Raw genomic sequence first — 14,463 nt, 5'->3', positions numbered from 1 at the left:
GGTAAACCAATGACCACAAGCCACAGCGGGCAAACTCGGGTGTGTGCAAAATGTGTCTCTTCTTTAAAATTGCCCATTTGGGGTCATATTTTGGGTAAACGCTTTCCCTCAGCTGTGTTCTGTGTTTATTCAAGTCCTGACTGAGGTTTGATTGAGAGTATTTTGTGCTGGACAGACAATATTTGAAGGGGAATCACTTTGGATTTAGTAGTTCCATATTCTCAAGTTAAAGTATAATACAGCAGATGTATTAAAGAAGATGTGAAGAAGCTTTGCACAGGCGGCAACCCCGAACCAGGAAGTTCATGACGAACACCAGAATCTATTTCACGTGGGTGATTTAACGATGGGGAGGGCTGATACACAAAACTGGAGGATGAGTGCTGCTGCCTCACACCATTCCTCCCCACCAACGCAACCACGCAAGCTGCATTAGCCATTATTCAATATTAATCAAATAAATAAACAGCATGCTGCAGCTCACTCATTAGAAGATGCTTCCCTCTGAAATATTTAGTACACCGATAAACTACTTTAATGCAGCCGGAGATTGAGTCGGAGCTACTGGATTGCTTTTCAAAACAATCCCACCGCAGAGTTCCCATTGGAGATCAATGATGACCACGCATTACTTCTTTCTTCTATTGAGTACAGTGAGCAAAATGGAGGCTCATTAAGGCCATGAGAAGTAATTCAACCCTGAATCACCGAAGGCAGAAAACTATCACGCGTCTCTTTATGGAGCTCGGGCTTGTCGGACCGCGGCGTCCACCGACTGATGAATATCGTCGCAGCTGGTGTTTTCCCACCGGCGAGAGAAAGCAAACTACTTGCTTTGACACCACTCATTAAGGGTATGTTTGAGAGAAACATATTTGGGAGGTTTGGCCCATTAGGAGCAATGTATCAGCTGTCTCGCCTTTATGACTCACAGCTAAATTACCTCCATTCTCATAGCGCAAGAATGCAGATGGAAGGAAAAGGAAGGCAAGATAGTTTAGAATAGGAACGGTTAGTCTGTGCTGATAACCGTGTGGACAAACACTACCTACAGTATTCCACCCACCATGGCCAATAATGATCTTCCAAGCTTGTCAAATAGCGACGCTTTATCATATGCATATCACACTTTGGTGTAGAGCAGGGGTCGGCAACAAAAACATACTTTAAAAGCCAAATCTAAAATCCCTCTTACCAAAGTCGGAATCGTAGAAGAGGACAAACTTCTGCCAGCCGTATTCGGACACCACTTGCATGATGACCTCATTGAGATAAACGGGCGGCCGCACCGTTAGGGTATAGTCATCGGCTCCAGGGCTCCGACTGGTGAGCGGGCAGGCGGAGCGGGGCGTGCCAGCTTTGGAGTGCTGAATGAAGAGGTGCGGGATGTGCATGGCGTCGGCTAGCGTCTGCAGGCTACTCGCCGACATGCAGCCGATGGAGCTGACCAGGGCCAGGATTCCACGGTTCATCAGCTCGCATGCTGCATGGAGGGAAAAGGACAAGGAGGTTCAATTATATGCACAATTATTTCTTTGTGAAGTAGTTATAAAAGCAGGATTCAGTTGAACACCCATCACAGAAACCATATCTTTAAAGAACAAATTGAAACCGTGAAATAGGCTTGAAATGTCAATTTGAACCCCTAAAACCGGCTTGAAACTTTCATCTGAAGCGCTAGCACCATCTTGAAACCATTTGAAACAATGACTTGAAACTCTGAGCCTGGATTGAACCGGGTGCGAATCCCCGACAGGCTTGAAAATCTCATTGGAAAAAAAAAAACCTGCACAGGCATGAAACCATTATTACAGAAGAAACTTTTCACCCAGGATGGAAACACTATCGTAAAGAACCTTGATCTCGAACCCAACCCACAAAGTTTTAACTTGCTGATCCTTGTATGAGAAATAATACCCTAATTTAAAACCCTAAGAAAACCTCATTTTGACACAATAATCCAAACTTAAACCAGTGATATATGTCTTGAAACCCAAACTCTGACTTTCAGCCTTCAGTTAAAACCTTAACCCATGCTTTAAACACCAATTCCAACCCTTGATACCTGAACTTTAAACCCTAACCAATTTGAAACCTCAACCCTTGTTTGAAATGCTAATTATAACCCCTAATCTTTGCAAATTGCACTTGTTATAGATATATTGTCATTTGTTGTTTGGCTACATCATTTCAACTGCACATGCAGGAAAACAGACAATCCCGCTATGTTCAAAGTGCAAATCATGACAGGTGCCAGTCAGTGACAATATGGTCTCTTTAGATGAGATGTGTTATCTTAAGCTATATTGAGTACCACACACACACACACACACACAGACCACTAAATACTAAGACAGACTCAACAAGCTATTCGCAATGACTATCACTAAAATAGAGCCTTGATCCAATGATTGATGCCTTTGCCTTAAAAGCAATGCTTTCTTTGCTCAAATTGAACAAAATTGAAGCCAGTGAATGAGATTGAAGTCAGGACATGAGCTTGTAGTGTTGCAGCTATTGATCCACCGTCAAGCTGCTTTCAGGCACAATCATACAACGTTAACGCTTTGACAAAAATGCACTTGAAGTTTGATATGAGAAAAAGTCTGCCGCCAAAAGGATGGGACTTTGCCAGTTTTTTTTTTTTCCATTCCTCTGAGTCTCCAGTGTGTTTGTGCTTTCCTCAACTTGAGAGCATTATCTGCGCTTATTTCAGTGCCGTTCCACTTGTCGACACTCCTCCGCTTCTCACCGTATCAAACAAAAAAAAATTCCATTCGCTCAACCCACTCTCGTGTTATCTTCAGTCTTGTCCAAAACAGACACTAAGAAAGCTTCCCGTCAAAGCCCCAGTCGTCTTTTTTTGTTTATTTACTTATTTTGTTAGCATCACACCCATTTGAATTGCTTATCAGCACCTGTGAATATTTTACACTGCCCTTAATTGGAATGAAACTTTTTTTGTCTTTCCTGCAACATTTGCTATTCCGCTCATACACAGTGTGTTTATCGGTGTACCAGACATCTTGTGTTTACCCTCATGGCAACGCAAACTATCATCATCTGCAATGGAAATTTACCAGAACAGACTGCCACAAGTGATCAGATAAACATGCGTTTTCTCTTCAGACATGGGGAAGCAGCACGTGGCTCATGCCTGAGGTTATTTTGCACTTAAAACTCTTTGTGACCATGATGTTGATGTGATGAAATAAGTTTTCTTGTTGCATATCATGTTCCAAGTACCTGTTGACAACTGTTATGTTTCTGAGCTCACACTCATCACAAGTCCAACTCGTTTCCAGTGAGGGTTGGACTTTGCCAAGGTTGTCCTTTGCCACCAATTCAGTTCATAACATTTATATGGACAGAAATTCTAGGGAGAGAAATTGAAGACGTCCAACTGCTGTGAAACGAACCAGATAAGGAAGGTCAGGCATTTGGTTAGGATGATGCCAGGTCCCCTCACTAGTGAGGTGTTCTGCAAATGTCCCACGAGGGTGAATAACCCAAGACACACTGGATGTCTCCTGACTGGCCTGGGAACGCCTTTCTGGGCCTCCACGCTAAATCTCAGAAAAACAGCGGGCAACGGAGAGCTCGCTGTTAATATTCAAAATTATGTGGTTCAATTGCTTCATAAATAATTAAAAAAAACAGACTAAAAATATTTATGAGGATTTTATTCACAGTCATTTAAATACTAAATATTAACAGAAAAAGAAATAAGGTCAAACTAAAATATTTGAAAATATGTTACCAAATATTCCTTATAAACTAATCAGGACACTATTTTGAGATTCCTAACTGTATTTCTGGATAATAAACGTTTATTATGCCTCTTAATATTACTTCTGTATTCATAGACATACTTACTGATGAAATAATAGTAATAAAAAGAACAATATGTTTTGCATTTGGGGAAACCCTGTTAACAGTGAGGCGTCTGGCGTCCACTTTGATTACTCATAGTACTTCCTACGACATTTTACGGATTGGGAAATTAACTCTCTAATCTTGCCAACTTGACGATTGTTTAATTATGTTGTTGAAGTGTTGTCCTCCTCTAACTTATATCTGTTACAGCAGTTTCAGTGATTAAACTCATTTGGAGACGCTAGCTAAGAATATATGCACACAAAAGCTATTCTGTGTTTAATTGGCAATACATTGTGTGGAGCGATTGTCCTTTTTAGGAGTAGCTAACGGAGGTTATTTCAGGCCAGCAGATTAAAACTGATTAATGAGTCGAATGAAAAGGGGTTTTGATTTCACTGGCCATTGTGCAAGTCTTTGTTAATTAAAGCAGGTTCAACCTATAAATTTAATTTGGGGGTGGAAAAAAAAGGCAAATTATTTGAGCCGAATGGGGAAGCCATGCATTGTCGACCGGATTAACCATGCAGGCCGAGACCGTGGCTGCAGCTCTTTCACCACAAAGCATTAGCTTAGCACGATTAAGGTTTCCACAACTAATCCGTAACTCATTTGGCCATTTAGTGTACTTTTTATATCACACGCTTGTAAGACTCCATGAAGGTGGCTTTATTGCTCTCTGCTTACGGGTTAAAGCAGAATTATTATGCAATTTTAATCATTTAAAAACGTTGTTAAATGTTTTGATAGCATGACTATGACATGCCTTTGTCGTATTACCTCAAGGATTGAGAACTAGACATTAATTGCAATCTTCATGGTTTCATTCATTATTTGCCATTTTCAAATATACAATTTCTCTGATGTTTGCTGAAAATCTCAAATAATCAAATTTTTGGTGTTCTTTTTAAGATGCCCGAGCCATGACTATTGGGTAAAAGAAAATAAACAAAAAGTTTTGCCATTGAATTGATAGCAATGGCGTCACACCCGATGGGGCGCTAGTGTTTAACACAGTCATTGCTTGAAAGTGGCTCTGGATCTTTGGCTAGCCTATCTGATCATTTGACTGACGGCTTGATGTAGCGGAAGTAATTATGTAAAATTGCTCACTCACAGACACATTTCTAGAAAAAGCAGGGAAGCAAAGATTGACTTGGTTGTTTAATTTCACACTTGATGGGTAGGTCGGAAATCCCAAGACGCAACTATTAGTATACAAATAATTGAAGTCTATTTCCCACTATATGTCCCCTTTGATAGGCTTTTTGTACTAAACAATGTGATGCAAATTGCCAGTCGTTTGTTTTGTGACTGTAAAAAGCTACATCAGCAAAATCGCTGCATGCTGTTTTTTTTTCTTATGAATCACTCAAATGTGCTTGAATGCTGCACAGATGAATGTTGCTTACTTTATTGTTGAGCATATTGACTGAAATGTGAGCACTCAACCGACGTGTGTGGGAGTGAACAAATTCCAGTCTTTTGGAATGCTTCATCACCTATCACTCTTGAAACATGGCCACCAAAATGGCTGCCAACCCACACAGACGTCTAAGGCAGATCAGTGCAATGATCATCGTCTCATAATGCAAACAGTGCAGACAGTGCTTTGTAGATTTGATGTATCCAATTTTACAAGCTCTATGACCAGTCACCCTGTCAATGTTTTCTTCCTGTTTCTATTTAAAGGCATTTGCGTAATGCATACCGTCCAACTGTGACATTTTGGATTGAATTCTACGTACCCGCACCTTGTAATTATTTAGACTTGAACAAAATGAGATCTCCTATTTTCTGAACACAGGACACCTTAAAAGCAGGAGGCAATGAAAAGATCAAGTGGATGAAAATGAATGAATAAAAAAAATCCACTTTACATATTAAGGAATTGTCAATTATATGTTCCTTTTGAGTTTTGTTTTACGATCACAAGGCTGTCTGAAACACAGCCATTACCCTTGACCTATAATGCAAATATACAGCATGATCAATTTTTCCCTCATTAACCATGAACATTTATTATGAGTCAGTTCCATTCTCTGCAATGCGTGCTCTTTTTTTTTTTTTTTTAGGAAATAAAGAAAAAAGGCAAACGAAAAACAACCGAACCAAAGTGGAAAAAAAAATCATTTTTTTCCATTGTTGCCCGAGAGCCCCTGCTGACTGCAGAACCTCAAATGTATTTTGTTCTTTTTGTAACTTTTTGTATTTGCAATCCACTGCCTCATTCATTCACTCATGAAAATGTAGTCAAAAAATCAAATGGTAAAATATGCTTTATCCATTTGCGATTGTAAGAATTCTGAGCCACATCCAAAAGCAGGTTTTTCTCATGCATGCTCTCAACGAGTGCTATGTTTTCCGCAAAGGACATCCTCTCAAGCTCACCACTGTGTCAGAATAAACGAACGGCACGCACTTCGACCTTCCCCTAGGTGTGAAAGATGGCCTGTTTCACGCTACTGCCACAACACACACAAACAATTTGACATGTATGTTATCTCACTGATGCATCAGCCCTCAGCCTGTGTGGATCAGTGTGTGTGTGTGTGTGTGTGTGGGGGGGGGGGGGGGGGGGGGCTGAAGAACAAATCAATAACTGGAGGAAACCGTGCCTGCCATATTGGAACACTAACACAGATATAGTTTTCAGGAAGAAACAGAAATACTACATTAAGAAAGAAAAATCAACTATTATTATCATTCATTTGAATCGGTCTGACCATGGTCAACAACTGTCTGTACAATATAAAGTGAATGGCAATTGACTAATTGTGAATTTACACAATATAGTATGAATATGAACCATAAACGTTGTGCAGTAAAAACAACCATGTTCCAAATATAGGGTTGAATCATGTCAAACGACAGTACAACATTAAATCTATAGGGACACAATTAAGATGACATTTTTAAATTTATTTTATTTTAAATTTGTTAAATAGATAAATGAATAAAATTTGAAAGGCTAAAATTGATGTGGCCGTGACCCAGAAGCACATTAAAAAGCGTTAGCAGGCTATCAGTGCCAAGTCTAAGCCACAGGTGGCTCACACAGCCTTTACTTTCAGGCCATTTTGTAGGTAGGCGGGTAAGCGGTTTATTGATCCTTCAATCCTGAAGTCATCATTGCCATCCAAAAGCCCAAAGAAAGACATTTTGAAGGGGGGGAAGCACAATAGGCAATACCACTCGGAAATGTTCCACCTGTGGCAAGGCCAGCCTCAAAAACTACAAACATGCACCCAGGCCATTTTTATGCACTCGTCTTTCAAGAGTCCCCGCACTTGGTGTGCATGTACTTCTATCGTCGACCTACTTGTGTCTCTATCTTCTTTTCAAGCATTGTTCCACATCGACCGCAGCTTTGAGGCTGTGAGTGGCGGAGGGACACTGACTCACACCGCTGCCAGGTTGAAAACATGTTGTCCGTGTGCGTATGTGTGGATGCAAATTCCCCAAGGGGATCTTCACTTGAATATGGTTGGACGACTTTGCTTCCATAGAAAGTTGCCACTGTGAGTCGAGATGACTTCTGGCACTTTCTGTTGCTGAACATGTTGGATTTGCAGCCAAGGATTAGCATTTGGCTAAATATTAACAATTAATTGATCATAGGATTTGAAGATTTCTATTGGACTGTTCTGACATTGCTGCCTGAAGAAGTTGCCAAGACTTTGCTGGAGCTTAATTTCCCATAACTGACATTTGGATAGAAAACTAGTTTTGTGGCTCGATCACCGTTTTGTTTCATTTGCCTCAAGGCAATCAATTACACACAATTAAGTTCACAAAGATTTACAATGCCATTTTTGTTTTTTTTTAGCAAAAAACAACCCAAAGTATTATCTTTAATTTAAAAAACAGGGCGGCTACTTGGACCAAGTTAGTTTCAAGGCATAATTAATCAATAATTGTTGATTTTATTGTTCTAAAAAAATTCATAATGACATCAATACGTCAAGATTATTTATATGGAGCTTAATCACGTCAATGTCTCAAATGGCTTCACATGTCCATATTTGACAAATATTAACAACATCCCCTAATTCTAACCCTCAGGAGAACAAGAAAAATTAAAAATTAAATGGACTGGAGAAAAATGAGAAACCTTGAGAAGGGACCGCAGATGGGAGGATCAGCCGGTATAGGCTCTCGTTACCCGTGCCCCAAATGAAACACTATACTTAACAGATGGATAATGGGGCTTAACTAATGAGCATGGCCAGCACCTCGTACAGCCTCAGTGTGTTTAACTGGTCCCAGCACCAGCCTGGCAGACCCATACTGCTGATGCTGCAATTAGGTTTCCCCTAATTACAATCAGTTCATCAATTCTTGATGGTCAACCAATCGATGACTGTGCTCATCTCTGAAGCCAATCGTTCAAGCACCACTCAATTCCGGACCCACTTCCACGATATTTATCTATTTAGCAACCTTTGTATCAAATTTGCCAGATTTTTGTTTCCTGACTCGCTTATATCCTAAAGTTAATTCAAATGGCAGATAGTGACAACAGAAAACTCTCAAGAAACATTTGCAATCTTGCAAATATGTGGACATGAACACTGTTTTACAGGCCTTATGTGGTGGTATGTGTGATTTGTGTGGTGAGGTATGTACATGTTTAATTTGGTCCATAGTCATGCTCATAACTAAAGCCAATTTAAACCAAACAACTGAAACACAAACCTTCTCGCTTCCAGAATAATCTTGATGTATGTTTCCAATAAGAAAAATCATTAGTATTCAATTTTGCCCTGTATAATATATTAAATAAAATGCACTGGTGTTTTTTTTTTTTTTTAATTTTCACTAAAGTCACAGTTTATTGCCTTTTTAACACATTTGTCACATTTTCAAAGGTTTTTCTATACTTCCATGAATAGAGTTACTGCATCTTAAAAGTTATAACTCCCTTGACCTGTGTTGCAACCTTGACCACCCTATACTCCTATCACACAAAGAAAAAAAAAAGTCCCATTCACGCTTAAACCCAGAAATCAGCGAACACCATCAGAAATCGTGTTGGTGCTCGATAAAGCTGGTATCAACAGCGTTAGCATCACGAGTTCTCAACTTGCCTCCCCCCCCCCTACCCCCCCCCCCCCCCCCCCCCCCCCACACACACACACATTCTTTTTTCCTCCAGGTACCGACCTCAAGTAGCAGGGGATGAAGTCCACCTAGCAATTTGCCGTCACGAGAGGTTATACGGCTTAAAGGTGGGACAGCCCCACCTTGTTGTGTTGAAAGCAATTCTATTTCATCTGTCACACCACTGCAGTACTTTTGGGAGGTGTGTGTTAAAGAGACTGTTGTTTTATAGCGACGAGACCTCTATCCATCCATGCCTCCTCCTGCCTTGGTTCATCCAACGAGACGTGACATTATCTCTGAGTGTCTCGGTCTATCCAGCGGTAAGTCAACTCGATGAACATGTCCTCTAGAAATAAATCGACAGCTCCTCCATTTACAGCCCTGCGGCTTTTACGGCTATTACGTTGTCAGCTCAAATCCATTCGCCTTCTTCTTTTCCCGCTTGTACTTGTACACTTGTGTCCTGCTTTCTTCCTGATTTGGTTGGGCGGGCTTGGAAGCCTTGTAAAAGACTCTTAAGTGAGCACCTGGGGGAAATCTTTGGCTGCACACAAACAACATAGAACATACGTATTTGTGTCCACTAATGTCTCCGCCCATATCTTATTGCTTTGTTACTTGTCAGCAAAGGCAATGCCCCATTTGCAGACACTTTAAACATGAGTTTTTAGGGGAAAGGATTTTGTTTGGATTTGTTGATCGCCGCAAATTTCTCCGGCGTGTCTCTGATTTCTCTGCAAGCATACAAGGAATTAAAATAAGTAATAGAACAAGAGACAGATGTTCTTTGAGCAACGCATGGATTTAGCTACATGAATGAGTATGATGAATAAGATTTAGGCAATCACTTTAGTAGCGTAGCACTTCTTCATTCTTCACATTAATCAATCCCCGACAGTGAGGAACCTACAATGGTGATGAAGACTCATTTGCTTGATTGACCCAATAAAGGACAACTGCGGAACATTTGTCATCATCTGGTAGGTCAGAAGAAAGACCTGAGATTTTGCTAGTGGTGTTAAAAGTTCAAGCTAACCAAAATGACTGACAACAACTTATATAACATAAAAATATATTTTTCGTGCCTTTTTGATTGGCTGTTGCATCGGAGACATGCAACGCTGTTCACTGACGTTCCAAATTTTGAATCATTGCAAAAAACTCGTTGCGGCACCCTGCGCAGCACACCGCCTGACTGTTCATTCAGTTTCCGCTGCATCGCTCAGTGTGCAGCGGGTTTAAGCTGACAGTTCAAAGAAAATACAAAAATTGGGTGCAAGGCAAGCACCTTGTTCTGGTCCGATGAGGTGAAAGTGCACGTAGCCCCGAGCGGGAATAAAAGGGAATATGAAAACGACAAGTAGCAGATTGTTAAATAAAACAGTGGAGAGTACTGGAAAATAAAGGAGGAATAAAGGGCTGGAGAAAGGGCTGCATACAAGTGCAAATCAGCTTTCACGGGAGATGAAGGGAGAGCTGTCAGCAATGAAAGGCTGAATAATGGAAAGACTGCGGGGACTCCGAGATGATACACGACTCTATCATTGCGGCTACAGTGCTTTCTTGCTTCCTCAGCTGACTCAAAATGCAGCTAAGGGTCAAATGATTACCTCAAATAAAATTAAGTGCATGCATTAGGAACACAGGGACTGCATTGCAAGGACGGAGATAGCGGCCTAATTCTCCACAGGGCCAATAAACAACATGGTGTAGTTTTCCCGGCTGACTAATAGCCACTACAGTACAAACCAACGTCGCCACCAATTTATTTCTAATAGCATATTAGGAATTTAGCTAAATAATTGATAATTCTGAATAGCCCACAAAATGTGATTCCCAAATAATTAAATTTGAGGTAAAATGTTAATTAGGCTTGGAAAAAAAAGTGACTTGGAGATTTGCCCAATAATATGTGATTTTCCTCAGAAAATCTGTATTGAATACTACGGTGTGAATATGACTCAATTTGCTCGATTAATTATTTCAGATAATTTTGTATTCAATTATCATCAAATTGTTCTCATCGCAATTGAGTAGTGGTTATCATAAGTGCTTCACAGGTAGGAAGTTCCGGGTTCAAATCAGCATTGGAAATTCACTGGTTACTGTCTAGATTAGTATCCTTCCTGAATAATATCGCACTCTTTACAATTGCCACTCCCAACTCTAATTGATACAGTAAATGCAGCCGCTGTTCATTGAAAAGGGATAAAATTGTTCTCTAATAGTCGTAAGCGATGAGATGAGTCACTTGCACGCAAACACGCTCATGCAAAGAGGATGTTAATGTATGCATCCAGCTGCCCTTGGCTGCCTGTATCCAATTACAAATCCTGTGTTGGCACACAACACAGTGATGTGTCGCATCTTTGCTCCAGGCAAGCATCCAGCACCACATGCTGGCCAATCCAAGTGTTGGACCACTGCTGTCTTTCCTCTCGTACTGACCCGGTCCACATTCCGCCTCCTTATCAATTATGATCACATTTGGTCCCCCTGGATAAATGATTTCCACCGAAATCATTCCCACTATCAATGAACCTAAATGACTTCTTTGATCTTATCGCCACCTACTGTTTGTTACTGTGGTGATTGAAAATTTGCATGAACGCATTCGCCAAATGCAAATCAATGGTGATCTACGGGTGGCCATACACTTCTTTGCAGCTGCAGTCTCAGTCTTGACCACTTTTGTTCTTATACATCAACGTCCAGTATTAGCTCTGATTAAACATAATCTCCAATGACATTAACGTTAAGTATTAAAGATACAGGCAGAAAATGTCACCCGTACAGAACTGACATGAAATGTGTTGGACAAAGGAGTTTTAAAAAAAAAGAAAAATCATGTCACTCGGTCAAAACTGGTCGGCTAACTTAGCCACTACAGTAAGAATATGCGAAAATACGCTGTTATTAATATAAAAAAATAATTTATTATGAATTGCTGAGGTGACTATGGGCCTCATTCAATAATAAATGAGTAGAAATGTTCAAACTCGGAAGCTGACGGGTCGCTGGGTGACGCTTGATGTCTGATAAGAAATGGAAAGAACACAGACAAAGTGAGGGGGGGGACACTAAAGTAATTTAAATATAAAAAAGATAGATATGGGCATTGTAGTGTATCACAATTGGGCACTTGGACGGAGAATTATATACACGGCTGGGAATATCTAAATTTACAACTTCCAGTGCTAAACCTCCATGGCAGAACAGAAGGTCAAAGTGCAGTTGCAGCCAAATATTGAAAACCACCATATGTATGCACAGTTCTTTTTTTCCATTTGGCAGTGATCCTTCCCACATAGGGGTCATTTGAGGAAAGCAAGCTCCCGAAATAAATGGTGCAAATAAAAGTGCTGTGTAGTACTTGTACACCTGACAAGGGGTTAAATCTGCATTTATTTTACGAGACCGAGCACAAAGTCAGGAAAGTAGACAGCCAAACGTGTATGAGCAAGATTGAAGAAAGGCGGGCAAAGTAAAAGAGAGAATAATGGAGTCTGACACATCAAAAGGTGAGCTCGAAAGATAGATGTCTACTACGATGTTCAGAGACAGAGTAGTGAGATAGTGAAGATGAGGCGGATAAAAAAAAAAAGAGATTAGAAACTTGCAGACAGACAGAAAGAAAGAGGGAGCAAGGGGGAAAACAGAAAGAGAGATAACTTGGCCTTCCCCAATGCATTCAAATGATATTTGGGACACTTTTGCAACAGTGTGGGTATGACATTCATGCCAGAAAAGCATATTGCCTAAAACCGAACTGGCTCGACTCTAGACGACATGCTGCACGCAAGTCATTAGCACGGCTTGCCTGCACAGCCACACATCATCATGTGTTTTGTGCAGAACTCTGTGCAAGTGGACTGGTGTGATTAATTGCTAATTGATTCAAAAGAATTTGAAAGAGATTATTTTAATTTGGGGGCAGCATGGTGGTCGAGCGGATTGCAAAATGAGATTTCCCAAAGCTTGCCTGGATGCATTTTCCGTGTCCTCCTAGTAGGTTAGAATTTTGTGTTTACTCGTTTTGTGGAAATCAGTTTCTGCTACGATTTTTTTGGACTATGACAGGAAAGGCGAGAGAGATGGTTGACATGGCAATTTGGAGTATGTGGAAAAGCAGTAAGCCTCGGAGCTTAAAATTTGTTTTACCTTGGTGTAGATGGCAAAATAAACAAAGTAAAAAGGGGAGAGTTAGTGAGGAATGTCCTGGAGGAGAAAATAGTGTCAAATTAAGGGGCGAAGCTTAAACTTGGACTCAAAGGTGCCATGTTTGATATAATTAGCGGTTAAACAAGTAGGATGTGAATTTGAGGAGATAAGAGGAAGAGGGTAGATGATGTAGACATTTTTGAAAGAAATTAGATGAAAATGGATTCTCATGATTTTGTAACCTTAAAAATACCGCAAGAATTCAGCTTGCAACTGGGATGTATCCCAAACTTAAATTTAAAATGAGTGATACCAAGTTTAAGCCCTAAACTGCCTCAATCGGAAGCCATGGGAATCAAAAGTAGAGCAGAAGAGAGCAAGGCAGAGTTTCAAAATAGGCTAACAAAACTAAACGGTATATCCACACAGGACTTTGTCTTACAATCAATTCCCACCAAATTATCCATTTTGCGACATGGATTGAACCCGGTTTTAAGCCCTGTGCTGTCTAAACAGGCTCTCATGGGAATCGAAAGTAGACAGAGAACAAGCACAGTTTAAAACAAAAACTAAAAACACATTTTACTGTAAATATTGCAATACGGGATGTACCTACAAGACAAACTCGTGAAAAGTGAATGGACTGGGGTTACTCAAGCTGGAAAAGTTAGCATATGAATAATTCGGCACCCAACAAAGCAACGCTCGTACCTTTGGGGTAGGTGTTTTCCACTTTTGGAGCAGACTATCTCTGGAGCACTTATATGTTTATAGGCACATATATTTTTTAAAATTTCTCAAACTCGGTTTTACACTTTAAAATATTTTATTGAAAATGCTAGACTCAGACAAAACTCCCAACAAGCCTGTGCCACTCTGCACTTGGTAAAATGAAATTGGATCTGTGTTTTCTTTCATTGTGTTCAATTCAAATTCCACTTTACATTATCTGTAAATGTTTTCTAACCATTTGAATACATTGGAGCACAAAATACTATGATTGGTCGGGGACTATTCACCGCTCTGCTTTTCCTTTCACACAATGGGAGTGGGTTCAGCTCAACTGAGACCCAAATGAGGACAAGCATTATAGTAAGGATGCAAAAACAAAGGAAGCCGACAACTTTCTGTTAACCTATCAACCGCGAGCAATTTTCTTAGCTCCACGCGTGACTAGCATATCAAACCGTACCAATTCAACACATGGCTCAACTGGGTTGAACATTTTACGAGTCAAGATGGGTATTCGAAAACATTTTAATTGATGGTTTATGGTGAAAATGAGAAACAAAAAACAAAAATAAAACAGAAAGGAAAATG

The 14,463-nt window shown here is 40.2% G+C and overlaps 1 protein-coding gene across 5 annotated transcripts in view; it reads right to left on the bottom strand.

The window, feature by feature from the left end:
* Nucleotides 1–14,463, bottom strand: part of grid2 (glutamate receptor, ionotropic, delta 2) — a 260,037-nt gene that overhangs the window by 110,827 nt on the left and 134,747 nt on the right. For all 5 annotated transcript variants that reach the window (XR_007490638.2, XM_049763926.2, XM_049763927.2 and 2 more), the window contains one exon: nucleotides 1,196–1,483. Coding sequence is in view for 4 of the 5 variants with exons in the window: in XM_049763926.2 (XP_049619883.1) it covers nucleotides 1,196–1,483 (288 nt within the window). In the remaining variant the exon portion in view is untranslated. The remainder of the gene's footprint in view (nucleotides 1–1,195; nucleotides 1,484–14,463) is intronic.

This window comes from Syngnathus scovelli, chromosome 3 (assembly GCF_024217435.2).
Source record: "Syngnathus scovelli strain Florida chromosome 3, RoL_Ssco_1.2, whole genome shotgun sequence".
NCBI lineage: Eukaryota > Metazoa > Chordata > Actinopteri > Syngnathiformes > Syngnathidae > Syngnathus > Syngnathus scovelli.
Note: the sequence above shows the minus strand (reverse complement) of the source record. Positions and strands in the feature narration are given on the sequence as shown.